This window comes from Camarhynchus parvulus, chromosome 1A (assembly GCF_901933205.1).
Source record: "Camarhynchus parvulus chromosome 1A, STF_HiC, whole genome shotgun sequence".
Taxonomy (NCBI): Eukaryota; Metazoa; Chordata; class Aves; order Passeriformes; family Thraupidae; genus Camarhynchus; species Camarhynchus parvulus.
Window position 1 is genome coordinate 55,027,279 of NC_044586.1, and position 25,790 is coordinate 55,053,068.

Here is a 25,790-nt window from a genome sequence, read left to right on the forward strand (position 1 = left end):
TCAGCTTCTCCAAGCTGAATGCTGTAACTGCCCTTTATCATTAATCCAGGACTGCCCAAGGCCATGCCTTGCTCAGGTGCACTGAGCCATTGTGTGTGGGTGACACTGCAGAGTGTGGCTGGAGTTAAATAGAGTGCAGGTGAACAGCTCGTTCAGCTCAATTCTGTTTTCCATGGGCTGCTGAAGTGACCTTGGCACAGCAAGCTCTGTTTTCACAAAGACCGAGTCCCCTCACACATACCATGGTGTCTATAGCCGAAACCAGACTGCCAGGCTCCACATTTTCCTTCCACAAAGCCTCAGGCAGGTGGGACTGAATCCAACCTCTGTGAGTACTGCTGCAGGCGCAACTCACCTTGTACAAACATTTAACAAAGAACACATTAAACCAGTACAAGAGGGAAGTTAAGTATTCTCTGAACAAGTTAGGTATTGTCAGAACACTTAAAATACCAGCCTAAAAATCATTATATTACCAGCTGCATTGCTGCCACCAGGAGAAAACTAAATATTGAAATAAGGAGAGCAGCACACATTCACGTGTGCAGGATCTGTCCCAGACTGGTCTATTTCAGATGAGCCAAACACTTGGAGCATTGTAGAGGCAAACAAATGGGCAGGGTGGCTGCTGTGAGCAGGGAGCTGAGGGGACACAGAGGCTGCAGAGCAGCTGCTCCTGATGAGGGAATGCTGCTCCTGATGAGGGAATGCTGCTCCTGATGAGGGAATGCTGCTGCTGAGCACCCCTCCTACACACCCTCGGGATGGAAAGGGCTTGTCCCTACCTCTGGCAGCACGGTGGAGTGGAGCTCTGGCTGACAGGAGCTTGTACTGCTGCCAGCACTCTTGTGTCATCCATGCCCTCCTGCAGTGGCATCTTAGAAATCACTGCTTGCTTTTTCATTCATTAAACTAACCATGTAACTACAAAGGGACTGATGTACTCACAGAAAAGACTATCCAAAACATTAATACACTCTCCAATAAAGTAACAGAATTATTTTAAATAAAATTCAAGTTCCTTGGGCTTCAAAAGCAGTGACACCCACCCGCCTCCCCCCAGAGATGGCTGTGAATCAGCCAAAAAGCATTAAATCACTTTGTTCCAAGAAATCAGGTGTAGTTTTGATAGATAAGTAACTGAAGTTTGCAAGAAGCATTAGCACAAAGCATTTTTAGGTTTATTTAAATAAAAATTATAATTTATACAAGACTTTTTAAACAAACAAGATTTTCTTAAAAAATGTACAGGGCAAATAATTTCATTATTTCAATTATTCATACAGTATAAGTCTTCTGTCGAACAAAAGTTACACTGATAATGAATTATTTACAATTTCAAAATATAGACTCAAACTTCAGACATAAAAATTTTAACACCCATTATATTTCAATGATTAGTAGAAATTAAACATCTGCCAAAATGTACAGAGTTCAGTAAAAACTACCAATGTTTTCAAACAGGTTTAAGTAGCCAAAAACCAGGTACATCCTTTCATCTCTTCACAGTCGGGTAAAATTCCTTTTCTCTTTGTCTGCAGAACGAGGGTAGAGTTTTGCTGCTGGCATCCTGTGTGATGTTGCTACTAATAAATAGATTGTTTCATTCAATCTTGCCTCAAAAAAGCTACAATGCACAGAAAGGCATGATTTCATATTTCAGCTTGTTTCGCTTTTGAATTTAAATGGTCAGTGATAAAGAATTAGTCAGTTTTCATCTCCCTTTTTAAATTGTCTTTAAAAGGGACTCAAACTAACCAATCAACTTCTAAAGAAGTTAAATCCAATTACACGTGAATGATCCAGACATCCACAGACATGAACAGAATTGCAAATATAAACAGCAATCAGACAGACAGAATGACAAGAACATCACTTTCAGCTATTTAAAGCACTTTACATTAAGTGTTCCGACCCAGCCTGTTTCTGAAGTGCACCAGGCTGTACTGCAGAACTAAGAAGGAATATTGGATTTTGAGGTGGGAGCTTCAGTGTGATCACACAAGTCCAGGATACATTCACTCACTGCCCATCCCCTCCTGCCCTCCAGAGGGTGCAGCAGGAGAGAAAAGCCTGAGTAAACACCCAAAGGTCACCTCCAGTCTCTGAAGTCAGGGACAGCCCGGGAGGAGCAGCTGTGCAGCAGGGAAACCGGATAACCCAATGTAAAGTGAAATTTGCAAAGTATGTACACAGATGTCTGCCAATTATATTACAGCTCTATTTAAAAAAAGCCAAAACAAAGAAATCCAGTCTGTTTTCTCTACACTAGAACCAATGTTGCATTGCAGTTTGCACTAGGTTTGCTGCTTTAAGGATTGCTAACTTTTAAGTTCACACTGTTAAAGCGTGGATTCATTTCAAACATCAGCACATTAGACTTTATAAGACATTTCTAATTTCTTCGTTCAGAAAATAAATTTTAAGAGTATATTGTACACATGAGGCATTTCAGTCTGGGAAAAGGATAATCCTATCTTTTCTCCCTCTCAGAAGCCTAGGTGTGGTTCATTGTCCTGGCACCAGCAGTAGAGATCCTATAGCTCCTCCAGGAACCAGAATCTAGGAGAACCCTGTACACGAGGGTCACCAGTGAACGGTGGAGGGGGAGGAGGTAATAAGTGCAAGTCAACTGATTTCCTACTGAAACTGCTGTTATGATCAGAGTGAAGGTATAAATTACACTTGAAAAATGATACAAAAATAAGAAAAAGAGCATGCTCTCTGTAAAAAATATAGTTTTCTGTTTCTTCAAAAAAAAAACGGATAACCTTAAAACACATCCAAGGGATTTTCTTCTTAAGACAAAATGAATGAATCTGATTAAGATTTATATAACATTAAGCTATTTTAATGCCTATTTTTTAGCTGCACTTGCTATTCAAGGAAGATTCTAAAAGAAAAGCCAAATTATAATATGTAGCAATTACAAAAAAGATATTAGCTGATTTTAAAGTAGTTTTGATGAGAAAGATTTAAGATCAATAATTTTTTCTTAAACATATAACCTGAATGTGTAAAGTTATGAAACCATAAACTGTCAAGCTACATCCACTTTAAACGGTGGCAAAATGGATTTCCCACCAGTTCATTTGTATTTGAAGTTTCTAGGCCCTGAGTTACAGCATACCAAAGGTGGTCTTAGAAATGCACCCATTTTTCAGGTCATGTACAGACATGTTCCAGTGCTACTCTAAAGTGAGAACTTGAAAATTGCATTTTAACCATTACAGTGGTTTCCTCCCTGTTCTTGCTTACATTTCCACCCAGGGTATACCCCATCAGTGTTTCACTTTACAATACTCAAACAAATGATGATATTCAACATGATTGCTTCATATAAAAATTGTTTTAAGTTCTCATATCCTACCTTTTCATGGCCAGACTAAAATAAGGTTTGTAGAGTTTAACCTCCACCTTCTTCATTACTTCTGTACTTATTGACACACTTCAAGTTAAAACTGTGCTAAGAGTTAAACACCCTTTGGTGTTTGCTACCCCTCTCCCTCCTTCATTTTACCCCTTTCCTTACAAAGAAAGGAAATTCCTGTTAAGAAAACAGAGAAAAAATCCATGAAATTAAGTGTCATTTTACATAAGAATTTGCATCTCCATTGCTTTTTTTAGGGCCATTCATATAATGTCTGGAGACATCTATACTACTCAACTCAAAGGACATAGCAAAGGAAAAGACACTCAGGAAGGCTTGGCGTAACTCCTACTGTGCTTTCATGAAAATGCAAATAAAACTCTAAAACCTCTCAGATGGGTGCTATTATATAGAGTATAAAAGCTCTCTAATATTAAAGACAAAGGTCAATATGTGCTTTGCTGCTAGACAGGCCTGAGAGAGTTTAGAGGAGTGCAGCCTTCCTGTTTTACCTGGCAGCTGGGTTTGTTATTAAAATTTAGTTCTGCAAGGGGGAAGACAGAAGCACACCAACGCTCCTCAAATTATGCTTTGAGAGAATTAGTGCTTTCAGTTGCTATATTATAGCATAATTTTATCACAAGGTAACCCAAGAAAAGAGCCAAATTAAAAAAGATCGCATCTGAGTTTAGTTTAATCCTTCCCACCTCAACACAAAAAGCCTTCAAGTCTTTAATGCATTACATACAAACGCCTTGTACATGCAACATGTACAACAGCTGAGCCCTTCTAGGACAAGTACCTATAGAAATATAATTATAAGATGCCTAACATTTTAGGAACAACATTTTGGTGCCCTCTTTTATAAAAAGCATCTGCCTGCCTTCCATCCTCTTGCTTTGGTTAATGAGGAAAGGAAGATATACTTACAAACTTTCTCCTCCAATTCACTGTACAAGTAATTTAAACATCTCTACGCAGGAAAAATTGAAGTTAACCAAACCAGTAAAACATCCTTCTGCAATGCAAAAATTAGCAAGGAGGAGTTATTTTAAATGCAGTTGTACATATGGAAATACTAAGAAGCTAATACTTCCTTGGTGTTGCCATCAGTTTTAATAAAGGACCCAATTAAAAACTCCAAGCTGAAGAAGGTGACTTCAGGCTGCTGCAGTCATCATTCTCACATCTCAGGGAAAAACAACTAAGATAAAGGGCCAAAGAATCCCTAGTGACATCAGTGGAGATAAAGGGATCAATCTGTTATATAGTCAGGTCTCTGAGCATCTTCCCAGCTTTTAATGTCAGTAAATAAACATTAAAAGTGCTTAATGTGCAAGGCTAATAGTGATGATAGCACTTTCACTGTTTTCATTTGGTTTTTTTCCTTTTTTACAAAAACCTTAAAAACAAACATGAAGGCATATATAAAATACACTTGGTTTATGTAACAGATAGAATATAAACCACCAGACAAGAAAAATTATTGCAAAATAGATGAGGATGTTCATTTTTTCACTACCAAGTCATACAAGAAGGAAGTTTCCTTTAGCTCTTCCAAGGTAAGACACTAGCTTTCAGTGCTGGATGATGCAGATGTTATTTTCATGTATTGGCTGAAAATTGCCTCAAAAGCTTCATCTCTGTGTACCATGGCACCAAACACCAAAGGCTAAATGACAGAAAAAAACACATCATGTCAGTCCACAAAGAAAAAGAATTTCCTCTAGGTTTATTTTTGTCAAGTCACTAGGAACAGATTAATTGTGGTAGAAATGCATTGATAAAGACAAAATAATCCTTTTCTCTATTAAATCCTTGACCACGTGGCATATTTTCTAATATTTTTCATTTCTTTAAAAACTTCATCTGAGGGTCAGCCCTCCCACCTGAAAGCCTCCTTCCCCATGGATACACTCAAGCCACCAGCTTTTTGTTTCAGACTGCATAGCAGACTGCATGCTCCTGATGGAGGGTGCTGGGGAAAAGCTTTCTGAAGTGTTAGAGTGAAACATTCCAGATGCACTAGACCAAGCTGAATATTTAATTCATTAACATTCTGAAGACAAACATACTGAATAATAGACAAATGAATTTTTTAAAAAAGAAAAAAAGGCAGCCACTTGCATAAGGGCATAAAAAAGCCTTGATGCTGGTGCTAACCAGAGGAGGAAAAGGAGGTAAGAAACCCAACACAGCAATACAGATACAGCCAGCTACTTACTTTCTGTGTAGATGGTGTTGATACAGCAATACCCATCCCTGATCCCGGGAGAACAGACAGCACTTTATACTACAAAAAAAAAAAGCCACATACAAAGACATAAGATACCTTCTACTGAACAACTGCAAAAAGATGCTGCAGAGGTTACACAATCCATCACTGGCCTGTCCTCCCAGCCACAACTAAGAGACCTCTAGTGAAAGCAGGATGAAGCCAGCTGCCGTTCTCTGGAGCCTCATTCTCCTGGACTTGCTGGGTACAGCCTCAGCTGGACAGCCAGGACCCTTGTCTCCCCTTCCTCCCAGGAGCTGCAGGAAGCATCCCCAGCCCCCCTGTGAGCATCAGTCCTGCCCCAGCCCAGGGAGCTGAGCTGGCTGCAGTGCAGGAACACAGGCAGGGCACACGTGAGAGGGGCCTGAGAGCAGCACCCACTGCTTCCCCTACAGGGGACATCCACCCACTCCTTGGAGGAACAGCAAGCAGACCAGAAAAAGCTGCTTTTTCAAAATTAGGTAGAAAACAGGGTATCATGGAGCAGTAAGGTTGAAATAGCATCATTAAGGTTGAAAAAGAGCTCCCACCTTTGAACACCACCATGTCACCTAAACCATAGCACCCAGTGCCACACATGGCTTGCTTGTTTTTTTACGAAGTCCATAAAGATAAGAAGGAATACAGTTGGCTGAACTCAGAAGCATTCACAGGGAGAAAGGGACATTCAAGTCAGACCCGGGTTTCCCATCTCCAAACAAAACCACAGCACTTTTTTATGCCTGACTGCATAATCCCTGTCTCATCTTCATTAAAAACACTACACAGATGCAAAAGAAACTTTATGGCAGTCAAGGCCTACTGAACAACAAAGTAAGTTGAAGCAGGATGTTTGAAAGCCATTAATATGAATTATTCATTCCAGTAGGAATGTTCAATTTGAGCATAAGCTGTCTGCTTTACAGACATGTCATAGAAATAGAAGGAATTAATTTGAAAATCTGGAGGTAATTATGCAGTAATAGACACCAGGCTGAGGTGTTTCTTTGCTCAACATGATTTAATCTGTGGTAAGGATGCAGCAGAAAGTAAGGGCGTCTGTGTTCAAGATCGGGACAAGTTCAGAAAGGGTAACAAAAAGTGATGTTAAAGGCCACAGAGAGTGGTGCAAGGGACCAGTAAAGCCATTAGTAACCACAGGCTGATAAACCTCAACCAGAGGAAGGACAACATTGTCCTTGCTAGGCTTCCAACCTTCCACTTCTTGCCTCTGTTACTGATGGGTCCCAATTAGATCAAACTCCAGCCCATCCCACTCTGGCTATTCTAATGATCTAAAAAATTAGATCATTATTTATCAATTTATCAATTTATTCTAATTATCTACCTTTCTTCACTGACAACAATCCTGCCTCCCTCTAATGCACCTGCTTTTAAGATGGTGCATCTATCAATATTCTCACCCAAACTGAAGTTAGGTAAATGCAATTCCTGCTACCAATAGATCTTCTTAAGGCCTACACAGCTGCGGTCAACACTGGAGTTAGTAAATAACATAACTTAAATTTTAAAAAAAATGCAGGAGGTAAGGTTTAGTAAACTAGCTTGTCTTCATGCTCAGAGCAAGATTGCTTGTGCAGAGTCTGAAAAAGCAGTTCTGTGAAACATTCATAATCAACGAATTACATTGCACTTATACAAATTACCAGTGGCATGGTTTTCCAAAATAGCAAAAACACAAATGCAAAACATGACTAGCTGAACAGAAAACCAGTTTTCTCCCCTATTTCCAACACCAACCAGACATACCTTCTGGATATCTGTTATGTCCGACAGCTTTATAACTTTATTTCTTTTTGATGATCCGGATTTTGAGCTTTCAAAGCACAAGTAACTGAAGACGAGAAAAGAAAGTGCTCATTTTGATAGAGTGTTTTGAAATAAATTTCTCAAACATCCTCTTGTCTCTTCTGAAGTTTGAAATCTCACAAGTTAAAATAAGTTTCAAAATAAAAAAAAAGACATTCAGTTCAGTTATGGCTTCTAATTTAGCACAAACATTTATAAATTCTAGCAGCTGGCTGGTGTGTCTGAAAGCCCAGAACATACAGTATACATACACACAAGAATTCTTGTATTTATATCACTGCACTGAATGGTTAAACCTGACAAGCATTTTAAAGACACACAAGGGACATATTTCCCTAAACAGTTGAAATACCAAATGTCAAAAGGCTTATATGTCTTTCACCATCCTAAAAGAAGATTAATGAGAAACACTGTGTTAGTTTCATGTTATTGTGCTGCAGACAAAAGCTCAGATTTCTAAACACTGGAGAGCAGCCTCCATCACTAGGTGACACTGCATACAGATGAGCTTTACTTCCTTTCATTACACTCCAAAGGAATTTCAGTGCACGACCCAAACAGTAATGACCATAACTATTCAGTCCTGGGAGGCTGGGAGGTAAGCAAGGAAATTTTTAAAAACAACCACTCACCCATAAAAATTTGAATCCAAAGCTTAATTTTCAGTTTTCTTTTTTGTTGCTGTTGTTTCAAGGAAGCTACACATTCAGCTTGCTTGAAAAATGCCCAAACTAAGAATATTTGTCAAATAGCTGTTGATCACAATTTTCAACGTTCACTTAGGTTTTAGTTTTCTTTTCTAGTATCTATACAGTTAGTATGTTATCCACATCAAGAGCTGCAGCTTCTAACAGCTGTCTGTACAGAGCTACTTTGCATTCCTATGCAAGCCTTTCCAAGGCAAAATCTCATCTGTTAAGCATAGCCACACAGCAGGTTCAGCTCTCCCTCTCCTGTGATACTGCCTTGAGGTTGCAAAGCACCTTGAAATGGCATTTTGGTTTCAAAACATTATTAAAGGATCCTTTTTAGATTCAAACACTTTAATGTCTTGAATTTCCCTCCTAAGAAAGGCGTGGAGTGCAATGACTCACTTTTCTGTGACATAAAGAACTCCATTCCTGATGTAGTCTGTGGGCATCTTCCGATCTCTGTTGATCAAGCAACAGCGCCAGCCATTTTCACACACTGAAAAAGGCACAACAAGAAATCTGACTTTAAGAAAAAGAGACTGGCACTATCCCCAACAGTCTCCTTATACAATAGAAAACACTGAATATTAAATGTCAGATAACTAAAAGTGCTTAGAAAGAAAAGCCTAAATCTTGTGTCCTACACACCGTAACATCTGTTTTAACACTTATTTTGAAAAAAAAAAAGAAAATAAAACCACCCACACAATTATTCCCTTTAATTTGACTACTGGATTTGCATAACCATAAAAGGAACACCAGGCTGTGCACTCTTTCCAAGAGCTGCAAGGGTATGGAATGAAAGAGACCACCTCCATTCATCCTAATTTAAAGCAAGACCTTTAAATCAAAAGCTTACACCTACACAATGCACAGAAAAGGAATTCAACTTCAAATTATCCTTGGCTTTTTACGAAATATTCTACTAATGTAGCCTTCCTGTGGCATCATACCTGGCAAAGGACGTTCATTCTCTGGCAGGTTAAAAACTTCATGGAAATTTCCTCTCTTGGTGGTATGAAAACGACTTGTGTCTTCATCTTTGCTTATTCCAGTGGGGGCACTTGAGCCCACATAACTCCTGGCGGTTGCTGTTTGAAGCTGCAGAAAAAAAAATATTATTCCAAAATCTGAGCAGCAACATTTAAGCTACACTCCCAAAAATAATTTAGCTAACTACTCTTTCTAAATAAAAAAAAAAATCAATAATGCAACAATTTTCATTAACTACTTCCCTAAATTAACTTCAGACTAGTGCACTATGCTGCTGCTAGAGCACAAGCCTCTAATATGCTACCTGAACATAACCTTTCAAAGTGCTGCCTTTTGATGGACACACTTTGCTGGGGTGAAGCACATGGTGCTAAATGCACCTATCTTAAAATACCATTTCTCTGCAGTAAAGGCTATGTCTCATTAGATACAGCTAAGTCACTGCAAACAGCTCCAATGACTGTAACTAGTGGGATTACTAACAGACAATATATTATCAATACTTGGCTTGTTTTCAAGAGATAAACAAAGAGATAAACAAATTACTGCACAAAAGAAGTCAGAAAGAAAAAAGAGAAAAAAAAAGCCACACAGAACTGAATAAGCTCATTATGAATACAAATGCTGGAAATGAAAGGAAGTTTTCCACACTATGATCCATACCTTTTCATGCCCTGACAGCTAGCAGGAAAAGAAACAAACAACACAAATGTGACAGTGACAAAAGAAAAAAAGTGAAATCTATTTAACAGTATAATAAACAGAATAAAACATGAACTGAGTGGCACTGCAAGATTTTGCTCACAAACCAAGAGACTACACACAATGAATGCAATTAAAAAAGAGTTATGAGTGGTTAGAGCACACCAGTTCAATTTATTCAGGTTGCATTAGAAGCAGTGATCTTTTCTGTGCTTTGAAGTTGCACTGAATTTTCAGAGTGCTGACACATAAAAAAAATTTGAATGGTTGCTGGCATCTTCGGGAAGAAAAAAGGTAGTATGGAGTTCCTAAAACCATAGTACTTGAGTAAAATCTGCTTTTAACAGGGCTTAAAAGTCACTGAGGACTGCTCTGGCAACAAGCCTTGCTTCTGGAAGGACAGCAGGCAGTTTCTTCTGGACAGCTCTTCCATTTTCATCTTGGTAGGGCACCACATGATTCCAAGAGCTGGCAGTAGCAGCTCTGCTCTGAGCCCTCCCATGCACATGCAGTTAAACAAGTGGCAAACTGACAACCAGCCCAGGACTGAGCTCTTCTACTCTACAGCCCCAGTGCTGCTGAAGGCCAGGCAGCCTTCAGCTGCTTTTCTGTTACTCTGCACTAAATTGGCAGCACTCAACACCACACAGGATTTACACACTAAGCAAAGAAATCCAAAGGAAATGAAAACTTGTGAACTGCAATTGCTTACTAGAAACCAGACTGACAAAACAAGTACAGCAGAGGGCATCTGCCTTTTTAGGGCACCTGTAAGACAATGATGCCTCAGGGGAAAAAAATAAAGTTAACATGAACAGCAAATGGCTGATTGTAACTAATATCACTTCTGCAGTGCTGAGTCCCTGGAACCAAGGAAAATAACAGCTTCTTCAACAATCTGTGTGCAACTAAAGATGAAAAGAATTTTCTGAAGGCCTTCTTAGACAACCTATTTGGCTGCACATGCCCACAACCAGGTGAAGTACCATGGCCCAAAATACAAAAATTATCAAAGCAAGAGGTCTAATGCTATTTGTGCTGGAATAAGAACTATTTCTGCTCTCTGCTACAATGTTTCCTATCTACCTGCTACATAAAGAGATTAAAAAATGGAGTTTAAACTTCAGTACCATTACCCATCTGGTGGCTGAAAATATGAGCAGTTGTGCCCTTACTTCTAGTCCTGCCTAACACATGCAAATGTTTCCTCTTACCACTCAGGCTTGAGACAACCAATGGCCAACTACTAAGAGAAAAGCATTTCCATAAGCCTTAAATCTAACCCGAAGTGATTGGATTTGTAATGCTGGGAGAGTCCTGATTGTCTAAAAACATCACCAGCAACCTGGAGGTATTCCTTTCCACTTGATCTGCCATCAGCTTTTGACAAATAACCTTTACCCATCAGATACTGCTGTCAGGACTGCTCTCTAAGGACACAAGGTCAGAGTGTGGCACAGGCAATTAATATTGCATTGTGTCTAAGTTTACTCTGCCTTGTACACTGTTGAGTAATAAGAAGCCAAAGCAAATGCACACATGCTGGCACTACGTGTTTTGGGCTCTGCTTTTCCCACGAAAAAAAAAATTTAAAACCTTCTTTGGTTTTTACCTTTTAGTACAAAAATCTCTTTTTCATACTATGAGGTTTGCAGAAATCTCTCAAGGGGTAAAAAAGTTTCTCTAAAATTACTGAGATGAAGTTAATGTGTTCAAAGGCATTTGGAAGCAGGTAATGCAGTCCTGCACATCCTTTCCAGGAAGACAAGCCAAGGCCACCAAGCCAGACCTGGTAGTACAAAACCCGTCTCTACTTGCAAAACTAAAACCATGAAGAAAAGCCAAAAGGAATCATTATTCTCTAAGTTTATGGACTCAAGTTCAACAATTCAGAATCTTTCCACCTCTGAGGCAGATTAGAGAGACTCAGCAATATGATGTCACAACTACCACAGTATGTGAAAGATAACCTGAAAGAGTGAGAAGCAAAGAAGTTTTTAAGATAATCTTCTGCAAGTAAGAGAAATACAGGCCATGGATGGCTTCATCCAAGTGCTTATTTACCCCTCTCATCCCTTGGAAAACAGGAACAGGAGACTCACTTTCTGTAAGAAACTGTCCTTGTCCACTTCCTTCTGAAATATTCAATTGTGCTGCAGTTATTTTACCACCCTCTGCTCCACAAGCCCCCAAACCCCAGATTTCCTCTTAATAACTGAGGGTTAATATCTTATCCCTTTTACTCTCCAGTTGTATACCCAGGCTGAATTACTGCTCAGTACTGTGCACTTCAGACAGTACTCAGACAGTACTCCATGAATGCAATTAGATATTGTGCTAAAAAGCATTAAGCAAATGCTAAAATGGCATTAGACTCAAGGTTTACTATACCTATTTTAATTTTTCAACTAACAAACATTAACAAATCCAGGGATATGGAAAACCCTGATTCAGTTACCATGTCAGGCCCCAAAAGAATTTGCCAAGATGCACAAAGCACAATACTTAGTGATTTAACTATGACATTCTTTAAAAAAAGAAAATGTACTTCTGGAGTATGACATGAAGTCATTTATCACCACTATGCTAAAAGGTCACCTAATACAAATAACCATGAGACATCATGTCTAAATATGTAAACTACCTTACTACCTTTGTAAGTGATTATCCCATTAGAAAGCTAATATACTTTAAAAAATGTAGTAAACTACCTTACTACCCTTGTAAGTGATTATACTTACAAAGGTAGCAAACTAATAATTTAAAACTATAAATAAATATACTACTATACTACTATAAAATAAGAAAAACTAATTTCTAAATTAGAAAGCTAATATACTTTTAAAAAGGTAGTAAACTACCATACTACCTTTGTAAGTGATTATCCCATTAGAAAGCCAATATACTATAATATTGCATATTATACTCAAGCCTTTATCTATTTTTTAACTGCACTTCATTTTAAATAAGTATGTAAATTTCCACTGAAAAAGGATGTCTAAGAATAGAGAAAGTAGATACAAAAATACTGTATTTGACAACAGAATTACACAGAATGTAGATTAAAGGAATTGGTATGAATATGGATGGTGTTATATTTGTGTGTTCAGCTTCATGATTCACAGTATATCTTTGCATACATCCACATTTTTGATAACTGATTCCTTTCATACAAGAAACAGAATTCATAGAAGAACTGTAAATCTTGAAAATAAAAAAAAAGGGATATTACAATCAACTAACATTGATTGTAAGGATTGAATTAACCTTCTCTTTAATGTGCTCTAGTCACTGGAGAAAAGGAAAAGGGAGAAAGGGATCTGATTTTCAGAGGCTGAGAACATAGGGACAAAAAGATTCATTACCCTTACCCGTCTCGACACTGTAGCATTAGATCTTTCTTTGAGCTGAGGATCTGTCAGGAGGCTTATCCAGATGATATAAGGAGTATCATACTTAGCTCTTAGTCTGGGGCATCGTTTGAAGATAAAATCAATAAGGAAAAACTTGACTCCAGCATAGAGTCCTGAAAAAAAGGTCACTTCAGTTTGAATGCTGAAGAGGCATTAAGAACATCACTCTTTTGATCCTATTTTCAAAAGTTCACAAATGAAACAGAATTCTGTATATTTAGTCACAGTGTTAAAACTGTCACATTCTCCTAGGTTTACTATTTTGTTATTCTTCTTGCAACACCAGAAAATTATTTTTCTTTCCTTCCCATCCCCAGTTCTTTTAAACATTTACATAGCCACTATTATGCAGAAGAACATTTGAATAATTCAAACATATGTTCCTTATTACCAGAAGCATTCTGAAAACATTATATACTACCAAAACAAAACACACACCAGAGCATTCAACTATGCAGCTCCTGCAAGAATTTCAATGGCAACAGAGGGCTCTCATGTACTACATAAACCTCTATCTTCCAGTCCCAACTCTTATACAAGTTATTTCCTTTTATTGTGCCATTCAATATGGGCTAAAATTCTCTCTCAAAACTTTACTGAGTGCAATTCAGATCTCCTAAGAATCAAACAATTATTCCTCACACATCTAAATTCAATTGCTGTGGCAAGCAAACCTACATTTATGTTCAAGCTAACAAAATTTGAGGTTCAGTGCCACTAAAAGGAATACTAATTTGATTACATCATTAGTTTAATGAGAAAAAAATAGAATTCTTAGTTCACAGTACAGGGCTTCACACCATAACAAAGAGTCTCATGATGTAGTGAGAACTCTTTTTTCAATTCCCAGCTGAAACTGAGTATCTGTAACAGACCCACCCAGTCTGTCCGTTTTGTCCAGCCCATTCTCCAAGTTTTACCAGTAATCCCACTAATACTTTTATTTTTTTCCTACATTGTCATTTTTATGCCTCCTGTGCCATGCCACATATTTCATCTACGAGGATGTATGAGCAAAAAACCCTCAACATACAGGATTTTCCAGAAGCCTTGGAGCTGACAGTCTGAGAAGTTCTGCTAACAGCTCGTCATAGACTTCTCCTCTTCAAGAAGCAAAAGCATTATCCAGTCTTTTCCTATTATACACTGAGATGGTTTTCAAAATGGTCATGACAAATGATGCCAAGCACAATGAAAATATTTTAGAACACTGCATGATTTATTAATGCAGGTTTTCTCTCTTAAACTCTAAAATTCTCCCTCTAAAGATCATGTAAGTTTTAACCATTAAGTCTAGACCGTAACAGGTGAATTATTTATTGTGTTTACCCAATGCAAGCCCAATTATCCTGTAGGGCAAAAAGCAGGATGCAATAAAAGCTGCCCATAGAGCAATGTAGAGCTTCTGTGTTATTTCTGGCTGGACCCACATGAACAAGCTGAAAACAAAAAAGAAGCAAAATTTTATTTCCAGTGTTACAGATATTGGTCAAGTCTTGTTTTAAAAGGGAAGAAAATCTTACAAGAGATAACTTACTTTTTAAATTTCTCCAGTATGTCTGCCATCTTGCCAAAAAGGTTCTGCGTAAGAAGCAAAAGAATTAAAACCATGTCCTGCATTGTTTTGGGGTTTTTTGTCCACATAATGAAAACAAATAGCTTTCTGACTTTGTTGGTAAGCAATTCCCAGAAGTGACTTTTTTTAAACTAATTTTTAGCCATTTATGTACTTCACAACAGTAAATACAGAACAGAATAGCAATACATGATGACTTCCATCTCATTTAATCCTGTTCTGTAACTTTTGTTTGATCCTTACAAGTGAAGAAACTATTTGATCCCACTGTCATGACTGGAAAGCACTTACATTATTGCAAATATTTTAAATTAAGCTGTCAATCTAAGAGTAAAGAGCTTCTGTTAGTAAGTAACAGAACTGCAGGTCTCTTCAGACATTTTGAGTACTGAAATTTCAGGAAGTGGTAACTGAGTTCATCAAAAGGACTATTAGCTTCTTGGAAACAGACCATTATCAGGTTTTATAATAAACCATTGGAGACAGCAAATTTCAACGAATTCCAAAAAATGGGGAGACAACTGACCCCTGCTCAGGACTCAGGCCATATTCTCTGACCAATCCTTACTGTCAGAGCACCTGAAAATTTCACCTTCCCAATAGATTTCCAAAGTTGTTCATATAGACAGACACCACCCCAGCAGGAGGAAGGAGCTGAGCAGCCACAGTCAGCAGGGAAGGTTAAAGCCCTTCTGACAGCAGCACAGCACCAAGCAGGGCACAAGGCTGCAGTCCAACTGCATGCTGCAGTCACTCAGCTGCTACCTCAGCCAGCTCAGGGAGCTGGGAGAAAACTTTCCTTCAGCCTCTGCAACACCAGCAGATCTCAAGGCTCGGAGCGGGTGGAGTTTTTTCAAACATGCTGTTTCAGAGATGAAGTGCAAACTGCTGAATTAACACAGCTAAACAGACCACAGCCTTCAGCTACATCTTAAAGGAACAGAGTCTCCTACATCAGTTCTATGACTAGCAGATTTGTGATATGGATCCACACTCCAAGACATTTTGAAGGTTCACCACCCAATCTACATTAACAGAAGCTTATATCGTATATAAGGTAGAAAACTGTGAGAACTTGCTGCTGCTCCCCTCCAGAGCTTGCTCAGAGCTGCAGTCAGAGAACCTCAACCCATTCTTTGAAGCATCATGCCATTTCAAAAACTCCAGGAATCTTACTGAGATCTCCACTGCTCACAGGTAAAGTTCCCTTTGCAGATGAAGTATTTCTTCTTTAAGCATTTGTTTTCACATGCTGCCTAACAACCTCCTTTGACCACCTGGAGCATGAACCCCCCTTGTTCCCAAGGAGGCAGCCAGAGAGCAGCACAGTACCTGAGCCTTCTGAGCCACATCCAGAACAAGCTGGAACTTTTCAGACACAGTCAGGTCCTCTTTTGGGTTCTCCTTAAGCAAGAAAGAGACAATCCATTGATTTGCAGCTCAGATAAAATGAATTTTACAAAACTTATCAGAACAAGGTGACCCCCCCCTCAACATTCTTAGCAATACCCATCTCACTTTTAATTGTCTCTACATTTACCATTTTCCTCCCTTGTTTCAGAGCTATCTTTTATGTCTTTCAGCGCTGGTTATTTTTATTTTTCAATGCTTTGGGGGGCTCACAGGAGACTTTATCTATAACTATCTGAAAGGAGGCTGTAATGAGGTGGGAGGTCAGTCTTCTCTCCCAGGTAACAAGGGACAGACCAAGAGGAAACGGCCTCAAACTTTGCCAGGAGAGATGCAGACTGGCTATTCAGAAAAATTGGTTCATTAAAAGGGTTGTCAAGCCTTGAAACAGGCTGCCCAGGGAAGTGGAGTCACTATCTCTGGAAGTATTTAAATGACACTTAGATCTGTCACTTAGGGATGTGTACCCAGACCCAGTGATGGGGTGGCAATGCTGAGTTAACAGATGGACTTGATGTTCTTAAAGAAAACAGAATGCAAGACTTCTTGAAGATCCCACAGGATCTAATTTGGCCCAAGCTGACAAATTAAAATTCATTTCAGAAATGTGTTTTAAGTTTGGAATATTTTAGGGTGAAGCATCTGAACCCAAGAGTGCTGTTACTAAAGACTTTTAAATTACAAGAGAAAGAAAAAAAATGTAGTGTCTTCACTTGCAGCTTGCTCTTCCTTCCTTTCCAGCCACCCACACAAACACAAAGGTTTAAAGGTGCAATTTTTTCTGCAGGCATACAGGTGAAGCTGATCAAAGACCTACCATCTGTTCAGAAACTTCAGGCACAATGCTCCACTGTATCCTCCAACCCCTAGGAATGATGGAAATAGTTAAAGAGACCAAGAACTCCATCCATCAACATGGCTTATTTGTAAAAGGTTAAAAAGCAGTTTTCTGCAATAAGCACTTATGGCTTAAGAGCAAATAATATAATCCCCAAATTAACAAAGAACCCACAATATAGCAGAAGCACAAGTGGCCAACAACAGCCAGCTTTAAAAATATTAGTTAAGTAGATACTAAACAGAATCACTACTTTTGGGTTTTACAACAAAACTTAATGGTGTGCATGGAGTAAAGGATTAGGAATATTTTTCTCTTATTTTTTCATGTGAAGAAAATTACATCAACTTATTCAGAAACCTATTTGCTACCAGCAATTTCCAGGGAATACAATGTCAAACAGAAAGTATCAATTAAGAAGTCAGAAAAATAGTTTACAATATGCACATTAAGGTCCTCTACACCATTTTAAGGTGTGTTAAAAAAAATTAATTAAAACAAACACCCAGACTTAATTTTTAGAAGAGACTGACTTTACAACTGGAAGATACTTTGGATAAAGTAATTCAAGGACTATGGAAAAAGGCAAAACTGCCATTTTAGGCCTAGGTGAACATTCTCTGCTGGGAAAAATAGCAAGCTTCAATACTGAAGGTGATGTTCTTCAAGTACTCTAAACATTGCAGAATTAGAAATATTAGAATTTCAGTGTGCTGAGGGATTTGTCTGAGAGAATGCAACATTGTTTATGATGACCCAAGCCACAGGATACAAAGATAATTCCCAATAATAGTAAAAGATTATAGAAACTAAGCAATGACCCTTAGGATATTTGAGTTTGAATTTCCCTGTGTTTAATGTAACTCACAATAGTAGCAAAGGTAGCAGTTTATAACTCAGTGCAAGGATAACAAAACATCTTTCAAACAAAGCATTACTTAAGAGAGTAAGCTAGTATTTATGCAAATACCTGGCTATGAGGTAATTTAGGGATAACCTCAAAATTGCTAAAAATAAGAACATAGGAATGGCCCAGCCATGCCATACAGCATTGATGTAAATCTGCAGATTAAGAAGAAAAAACAAAGAGAGATGCGGATTACAAACTGGGGTACAGTGAGTTACATGAAATACCACTTCCCACTGTGCTCTTGGGCTCAGAACCATGCAATTCATATTAAAAAATAATAATAAATTTTAGCCACTCTGTAATTGACAATGGCCCCACACTCAGGAATGCAAAATCAAAACTAAGAATGAACCAGATCTCCAAAGATGACACTTCACTAGTTCTCAGCTGCCCCAGAGAGAGTATTTAGTGTTTTCAACACTACAATTACTTCAAGCGGTAGGAGGAAAAAAACAGAAGAGGTAAACCCTCAAGTCTGTGAATCTGCTACATGACCATGATATGGCCAGCAATGGCACAGAAGCCATGGGATAGAAGTGGAGTTAAAGCAATTAGCTCCATACTGGGCAACACGATAAACTCTCACTCTATTATTTCAGGTCAATTAAATCCCAAATTTTTACCACAACTAAAAAGATTGAAGGAAAACAGGTTTTATTTTATGTAAAAAGTACAAACACAAAAAGCTTCAAAAGGTATTCTGTACCCAGCTTCTGAAAACAGAGACTAGAGTCTCTGTGAGAGACATTAAGGTTTTTACTGATAACCCCAAAGTGAAACATTGCTCTGGCTCCCAGGTCCCAGAGCGTTCAAAAAAACCAGCTCAAGTTTCTTTTTTCAGTTTTTATCTGAAATATGGGCTTACCAGGTGAGGCAAGAGAAAAATCAGCAGATATGGAGAAGGGACAGACAGAGGGCACTGGGAGGGAAGTCTCCTCCTCAAAATTCATTCAGCTGTGCCATGCAAAATGGCAGAAGGTCTATAACTTACAGGGAGATATTATTTAACAAAAGGTGTGTGACACTTTCACCACACAGCTACTGCCAATTCCTTTGACAGAAATTCATTTCATATACACTATGACCAAAAGAATTTAGATAATTTAATTAACAATAGGAGGAAGGAAAACAAATCATAACTCCACTAGACACTTTTGTCTCTTGGCATCCAAACCTCATTAAGATAGCATAGAAATGCTTGAACTTAGCTCACAGACCTGATGTTTGCACTTGGATTCTTACTGAAATCAAAGCATTTTGCCTCTCATCAGTATGATCCTATCAAATGGCAAAGAGCCCTGATGGGGACAATCAAATGCAACCACTATCAGCATTTCAGCCCTAGACAAGAAGAAACTTTGCAGAGCCTGAAGTAACCATTGAATTACCAGATCTGGGAGATGAGAAACAAGAAAGGAGTGAACAACACCCAGACAGTTCTAAGTTATTTTAACAATTACAAAGCTGGGCTAGAAGAGACCCTGGAAACACAATTTAACTGGTTTTATATATAACAAAAGTGACCACTACTGTTATTTTGTGTCAAATTAAATTGCACTTTTTGATTTGACTTGAACTGTAGCACAATCCCTACTCAGATATGGCAGTTTCAAAGAATTTCAGCAAATAATGTATTTTTTCAAGTTCTTACTACTCCTGGAGGAGTAGGATAACTTACAATAAAGGCAATAGCAGAAGTGTAGATAGAATACCAGTCTAATAAGGCAGAAAGATTCTTCACAAAATTTGTAACAGGTTTGGCACCTCTCTCTAGATGGAAGTTGAGAAAAAACACAGCATTAGAATTAGCTGGGAGTGGTTAAATCACTTTTAAATTACAAACAATCAAATTAGAAAACTACAGGAATATTCATGACATGTAATGATAAAAAGGCTTATCCAAATGAAAAAAATTAAACCCATCAATGTAATTGAACAATTAAAGAATGCATTTCCAAAAAATGAAGTGTTATCCAAGACAAAGATTACATCTCAACTCTTAAGTATAGACAAAGGAAAAAAAATAACATCATTTATAAGGGTACCCTGGATGCTAAAAGCAGCTTGTTCTCAGCCATGTTCACACCACCCCAAAGACCACTGTACAGGTCAGTTTGTCTCACTGTAAAGCAATGTACATTAACCTGACTGAATTACAAGCCACCAAGGAACAACCCAGAATCACAGAATCATTTAGGTGGGAAAAAACCTTTATGATCATCATCGTGTCTGACCATTAACCCAGCATGGCCAAATCCACCACTCAACCATGCCCCTAAATGATTTTTTCTGCCGAGTCTTCCCACCCACCATCACATCAACACTGCTATCCAAGTTGGTGTCATTGCAGACTGACAGGGAGCACTCCATGCTGCTGTCCAGATCATTGATAGAGATATTGAACAGGACAGGCCCCAGTACTGAGCCCTGGGAACACCACTTGTGAGCAGGTGGATGGAGCTCCATCCCCCACCACCCTCTGGGCCTGGCCATCAGCCAGTTTTCTCCTCAGCAAAGGTGCACCTGCCCAAGCCATGATCAGCCACTTTCTTCAGGGAATGCCGTGGGAAACAGCATCAAAGGCTTTACTACAGCCCAGGCAGACAACATCCAGAGCCCTTCCCTCCCTTGCTCTGCTTCACCAGCCAGATTAAAGCCAGGCTGGATCTCTTGGCTGTGTCTCTGCAGGAAGCAGCACTTGAGTCTCTGCAGGACTCTCCCCACTTTGCTGCTTACTCTTCCTAAGCCAAGCAACCCAGCAGATGACTCCCTGAAGAAGTCTGTGTGCCACTCTGCAGACTCTGGTCTGGCTGTCACTGCATGGGAGACTGACCTGTGTGGGAGAGGCCCACACACAGGCACACCCAGCCAGCAAGAGCAAGAGCAGCTCTTCCTCAGCTCCCTAAAACCCTCTTATCCTTTTCACTACTTGGGCAAACTAGCTGGGGAACACAAGGAAACAGGAGAGGGCTGCTGCAAGGCCACCAAGGTCCCTGTTGCACCACACCAGTTTTGCTTTTCCTGATGAGAAGAATGATGATACCTCCTGCACAGAGAGCCTCAGAAGCTCTCACTCTCTTTTGCAGTAGAACTCACAACTTTTCAAGTCTTTCTTCAAGAGAGCCTCAGAACTGCTGTCCCACTTTGTTTGGCTTGAGACTGAGCTATCCTAAACACACTTCCTATGTGAAGTAATTAAGCACTGGATTTCCTTAAGCATCAGCAGCACAACCAAAGCAGCAGATGAAGAAGTGAAAGGGCACACCCAAGGCACTGGAAGAGCTCATGGACTCAAGTGCTGCTTCCACCTGCTCTGCTGCAGCAGCCTACACCAAGCCCATAAAGAAGATTAAGACTTGAAAGACTGGAAATCACTGGTGACAACAACACTCTGGAGAGCTCTGAGTCAGGCTACTTGGACAACAGTGATCTAGATTTTGTGGCTAACCTAGTGGAAGTTAGGAACCACCCAGAATTTAACTTTAATGCTATTTTTCAAAAGGTATTCTGAAGGCAATGCAGGTACACCACTGACAACAAGCCACAAGTATTCTCCCAAACAAAACCAGAACACAACGAACAAACTACTCCATATACTTACTTAATCTTCTCATATTTTCAGTCAACCTGAAAAATAATAGATAAAAGCAACTTGTTAAATAGACAACTAGTGCACACTTGTGTACATTTGATCCTCGAAATACTCTTCACACTTATAAACTATAAGCCTTTATTCTTGCCTTTATTCTTGCCTATTCTTTATAATTTCTTGCTACAAAATGTGTTTCTACTAATACAGTCTACCTTGCATCAGACTGAGAACTGAAGTTTAAAAGCTCTCCAGCCTAACTAAGGCTTTGCTCGCTGTTTCTGGGAGGTATATGACAAAACCTGGTAAAGAATACAAATCTTATTTTATTTCATACAGCAGATAAACTTAAAATCTCATGTTTTGTCCAAAGCAGTCACAAAACTTTTGAGGTAGTTCTGTACTTTTGGTGTTATTATTTGTTATTGAAACACTTGCTCAAACCATGCAAAAGGCTGGTTAAAAAGAAAAAAAAAGTGAGAAGAAAAGTAACTTGTAAAGGCATCAAGAATTTCTCAAAATGACATTAGGGATTTACCTTCTAGCACTAAGTGGCTCTTCTGTTTCCACTGTATTCTCTTCTGGCTGAAATCTGAAGTCCTCAACATACTCCCCAAATTTATCACAAAACCACTTGTGGAGTCTTGAGGAGACTGTGTGACTGCTCTTATCTATAAAAAAGAAGCACTAAGTATCAGGATAATGCTAGAAGACACCTTTATCCAATGCCAGCCCATTCCCACACACCCTGTTTTGTTGGGAAGCACACTTGGCACAGCTTCCCCATCCTTCACCAACACTCTTTGTGGAAACTTGCAATTTACTTCTGCCATTGCACAGGAACCCAACTGCATTAAATTGGTAAAATAAAACTAAAAGTGATTCCTGCATTGCTCTTAGGACAGTACATGGAAACATCTTATTACCCAAAGTATAAAGAGTAAAACATCCTAACAAACAGTAATTTTTAGCAAACACAGTAAAAACATCTTCTGGTTTCTGACTTCTGTAAATGAAAGTCTGATGTAAATCTCAGTGCTCCCCGTTGTATTGAAGGGTCACCTTGAGAAAAGCAAGTGCAAAGCAAAACACTGCTGAGTAGAGAGCTGGACAACCCCCCTGCAGCCACAGGGATTTGACAGGAAAGGCAGGTGGAAACATAAGCGAGATTCTGCTAGAGGCATTTTCACTTCCACTTTCCAACCACTGATAGTTCATAAAGATTGTGTGTGTGTGTGTGTGTCTTCATAGAGCTATACAAAAAAAGCACTGAGTTTCTTTTTTTCTAAAGTCAGCCTTCAGAAATTATGCTGCATATACCAGTTTCTATATATGGAATATAAAGTCATAATGCTACCTGGGAAGTCTTACAGCAAAAAAATGAAGTGATGCACACTTTCTTTACGTCAGTTTCAGTGGAAAAATAACATAATATAGGGGTACATGGCAATAAAGTCAGGCTAAAAGCCTTAAGGCACTGCAAGTGAGAACAAAAGAATCACCTGTAACTCACAAAATTGTGGTCTAGAAGGAACAGACAGACTATTTGGAAACATAGCTCAATACAGCAATGTCACCAAGAGGATACTGGTCATAATTACTCCATGACCAAATTTAGTACAGAATTCCATTAAATTAATATATGATTAAACAGAGGCATGGAAGATTCATCAGCCAATTACAACAGCCAAAAAGATGCATTTAAGCTCGTGAGAAAAAGCCACTGGTGCTCAGAAATTTGAATCAAACCACTTATTAATGATTTACAATAAAATCTAGAAAAACAAGGAATCTAGTGACTGTTTACAGCTGGGACAACACTTCCATTTGAGAATAAAAATATGAAGTAGCTTCCCACATGCTAATACTTCAGAAAATACTGAGAAAGAAATTTTGACAAGAGGAAAAAAATGTCAGGTTGTAGCTCACATAACAGAAAGCACTGACACTATGGAAGTACAGGAGGGGAAATTTCAGATTTAGTTGACAGATTTAAAAGCCTAAATCTCGATCACAAGCTGTAGGAAGTGAAGTAAAAGTGTACTAAAAGATTCAGAATTTGACTGTTGCCTTAGTTATTTCATACATCAGTAGTACATTATTGAATTCATAATTAGCATCAGCTTGAGAAATGGCAGCGTAGGTGTCCAACAAATTAATAACTCTTAGTCTTACTCCTTCACTAGAATGTCTCTTCCTTTAGATGAAGGAAGTAGTAATATGATCAGTGGCATAACAGACCTTCTGCAATTGAGAACAAAACAGAACATTTTTTCTATGTATTACACCTGTTTTCTAGTAAGTCAAGGATCAGCAAGGCATGCCAGAATGATGCAGTGAGCCAATAGGTTTCATTACATACCTAAAGGCCTTACAATACACAATAAATTCCTTGCTCAGGTATGCTAAGTCAACTACAAAAAGTAAATGCAGAATCATGTACAGAGAGAGAAGTTGCTTGAATCGTCATTTATAAAAAGCTTCTTCAGAAGCAAGATGTGATCTTCAAAGGATCTTAAAAAAAAAATCCAACTGAACTAAGTGCTGTTAGAGATCTGACCAAGCTCACCTGTTCCATTGGCTTGTGCCTGTGGCTTTGCAGGTTGCTGAGCTGCAGGCACCTCTTCTGCCCTACAAAGAAAACAGAAACAATGTGAAATGTTACAGAGGAAGAATTTATTTCCTTTTGGGTAAAGGAAACACCAGAACCTCCATGGTTTCCATATCTGAGATTATACAACCATGACAAAAGAAAACCCAGTTTACACCCTTTCACAAGACTCAAAATATTCACTGCACTTGGGATCCTGGGAAATGCCACCCACTGTAAGGTGGCATTTAGCCATTCCTGTCACCAACAGCTCCACTTCATCTTACAACTGCTCTACAATGTAGTATTAAATTTCTTGCATTATTTATGCCTTTGTGTGGTATATTCATTGCAATGCCTGCCAGGAAAATTCTTCAGAGCCATGACTTTTCCCACAGCAATAAATTAAAAGGGATTCTATATCACAAGTTGCTAACCACAGCAGCAGAACAAAACCACAATTTAACACACAAATCTTGAATCCTGCCATTGCTACTAGGGTCAAACAACTTCACAAGAGGAACAGGTGTTAAGAATGATCTAAAATGTTATGTTGTAAACTCTCAAAATACACAGATCACAACCAATTTGAAGAATAACTTGAGAAATTCAAATAGCCTGAAAAACTGCAACAAAAATGTTCTAAAAATATATGTCAAGTAGCTGGCATCATTGGTCTCACCTTTCAAAATTACTCAAGAATATTCTCATCCATTAAAAGTGAACAGATTTTTTAAAATACAAATGCTTTTGGCATTCTGTACATGTGCAAGGCTTCAAATTACATTTGTACACAGCCTCCAACTGCCAACCTGTGTTGAGAATACTTCAGGCTTCAGTCCCAGAGTCTTCATTCATCCATGCAGATATCATACAGAAAGATTTTTCTAAGGAAGAAGGAGCTTTGACAACCTAGCAGCAGCCACAGCAAGCTTTACTTGACAGGGAGCTGTATGATTGAAAAGATTACTTCTTGAAATAAAAGTGTCAGTTGTGCAATTTCACCATCCCTCATTTATCAGGCAATGTAAGCATTTTCAAATGTTCCTTTCATCTTTTGCTCCTCAGAAAGGGAATCAAGTAAAACATGGTCAGCAAATGAAGAGCAAGAAGAGGGATCGCACTGCAATGGGCAGATTGCAGCAATACAGATGGACATACAGTCCTCTCTCCTGCTGTTCCTCTGGAAAGGACATTAGGAAAAGATGTCACTGTACTGCCTGCACATGGAAAAGGTCATTACTACTGCTGCTCAACATGACCATACATCAATGAACATGATGGAGAAACTACAGAACTTGTTACCTCCTTTCCTTCCTAAGCATTCCCAATCCTTAATGAGTTTTCCACATCCTTGTTCATTTCTAAAAAGAACACTTAGAAGTAATTTACTGATTTATGAATTACAGCTCAACATTTATTAGTGTTAATGAGCTGAAATCAATGGGTTTTGCTTTGAAAGACACTTGCTTTCACGATTCGTCAGGACTTTTCCCCACGGCTTCTGTATTTGCAGCAGAAAGACCTTTTGAAAGTCACCTGAAATGTCATCAGTTTTTTTTTCTTTAGCTAAACTCTAACTTTGCTTCCTGTGCCATTTTAGCCCAATTTCTATATAAATCA

At 38.7% G+C, this 25,790-nt stretch overlaps 1 protein-coding gene across 2 annotated transcripts in view; it reads right to left on the reverse strand.

The window, feature by feature from the left end:
• Nucleotides 1–1,159: 1,159 nt before the first annotated feature.
• The window catches only part of GRAMD4 (GRAM domain containing 4), a 76,373-nt gene continuing 51,742 nt past the window's right edge, over nucleotides 1,160–25,790 (reverse strand). The window contains exons 5-20 of one of the 2 annotated variants that reach the window (XM_030960378.1): nucleotides 24,147–24,208; nucleotides 22,116–22,248; nucleotides 21,590–21,615; nucleotides 19,667–19,758; nucleotides 18,049–18,140; nucleotides 17,058–17,106; nucleotides 16,163–16,234; nucleotides 14,792–14,835; nucleotides 14,584–14,693; nucleotides 13,213–13,367; nucleotides 11,944–11,976; nucleotides 9,100–9,247; nucleotides 8,549–8,642; nucleotides 7,395–7,479; nucleotides 5,595–5,663; nucleotides 1,160–5,042 (exon numbers count right to left, since the gene is read on the reverse strand). In XM_030960378.1, coding sequence (XP_030816238.1) covers nucleotides 4,941–5,042; nucleotides 5,595–5,663; nucleotides 7,395–7,479; nucleotides 8,549–8,642; nucleotides 9,100–9,247; nucleotides 11,944–11,976; nucleotides 13,213–13,367; nucleotides 14,584–14,693; nucleotides 14,792–14,835; nucleotides 16,163–16,234; nucleotides 17,058–17,106; nucleotides 18,049–18,140; nucleotides 19,667–19,758; nucleotides 21,590–21,615; nucleotides 22,116–22,248; nucleotides 24,147–24,208 — 1,366 coding nt within the window. In that variant the 3' untranslated portion in view covers nucleotides 1,160–4,940. The remainder of the gene's footprint in view (nucleotides 5,043–5,594; nucleotides 5,664–7,394; nucleotides 7,480–8,548; nucleotides 8,643–9,099; nucleotides 9,248–11,943; nucleotides 11,977–13,212; nucleotides 13,368–14,583; nucleotides 14,694–14,791; nucleotides 14,836–16,162; nucleotides 16,235–17,057; nucleotides 17,107–18,048; nucleotides 18,141–19,666; nucleotides 19,759–21,589; nucleotides 21,616–22,115; nucleotides 22,249–24,146; nucleotides 24,209–25,790) is intronic. The other variant, XM_030960379.1, reaches the window with a different exon arrangement.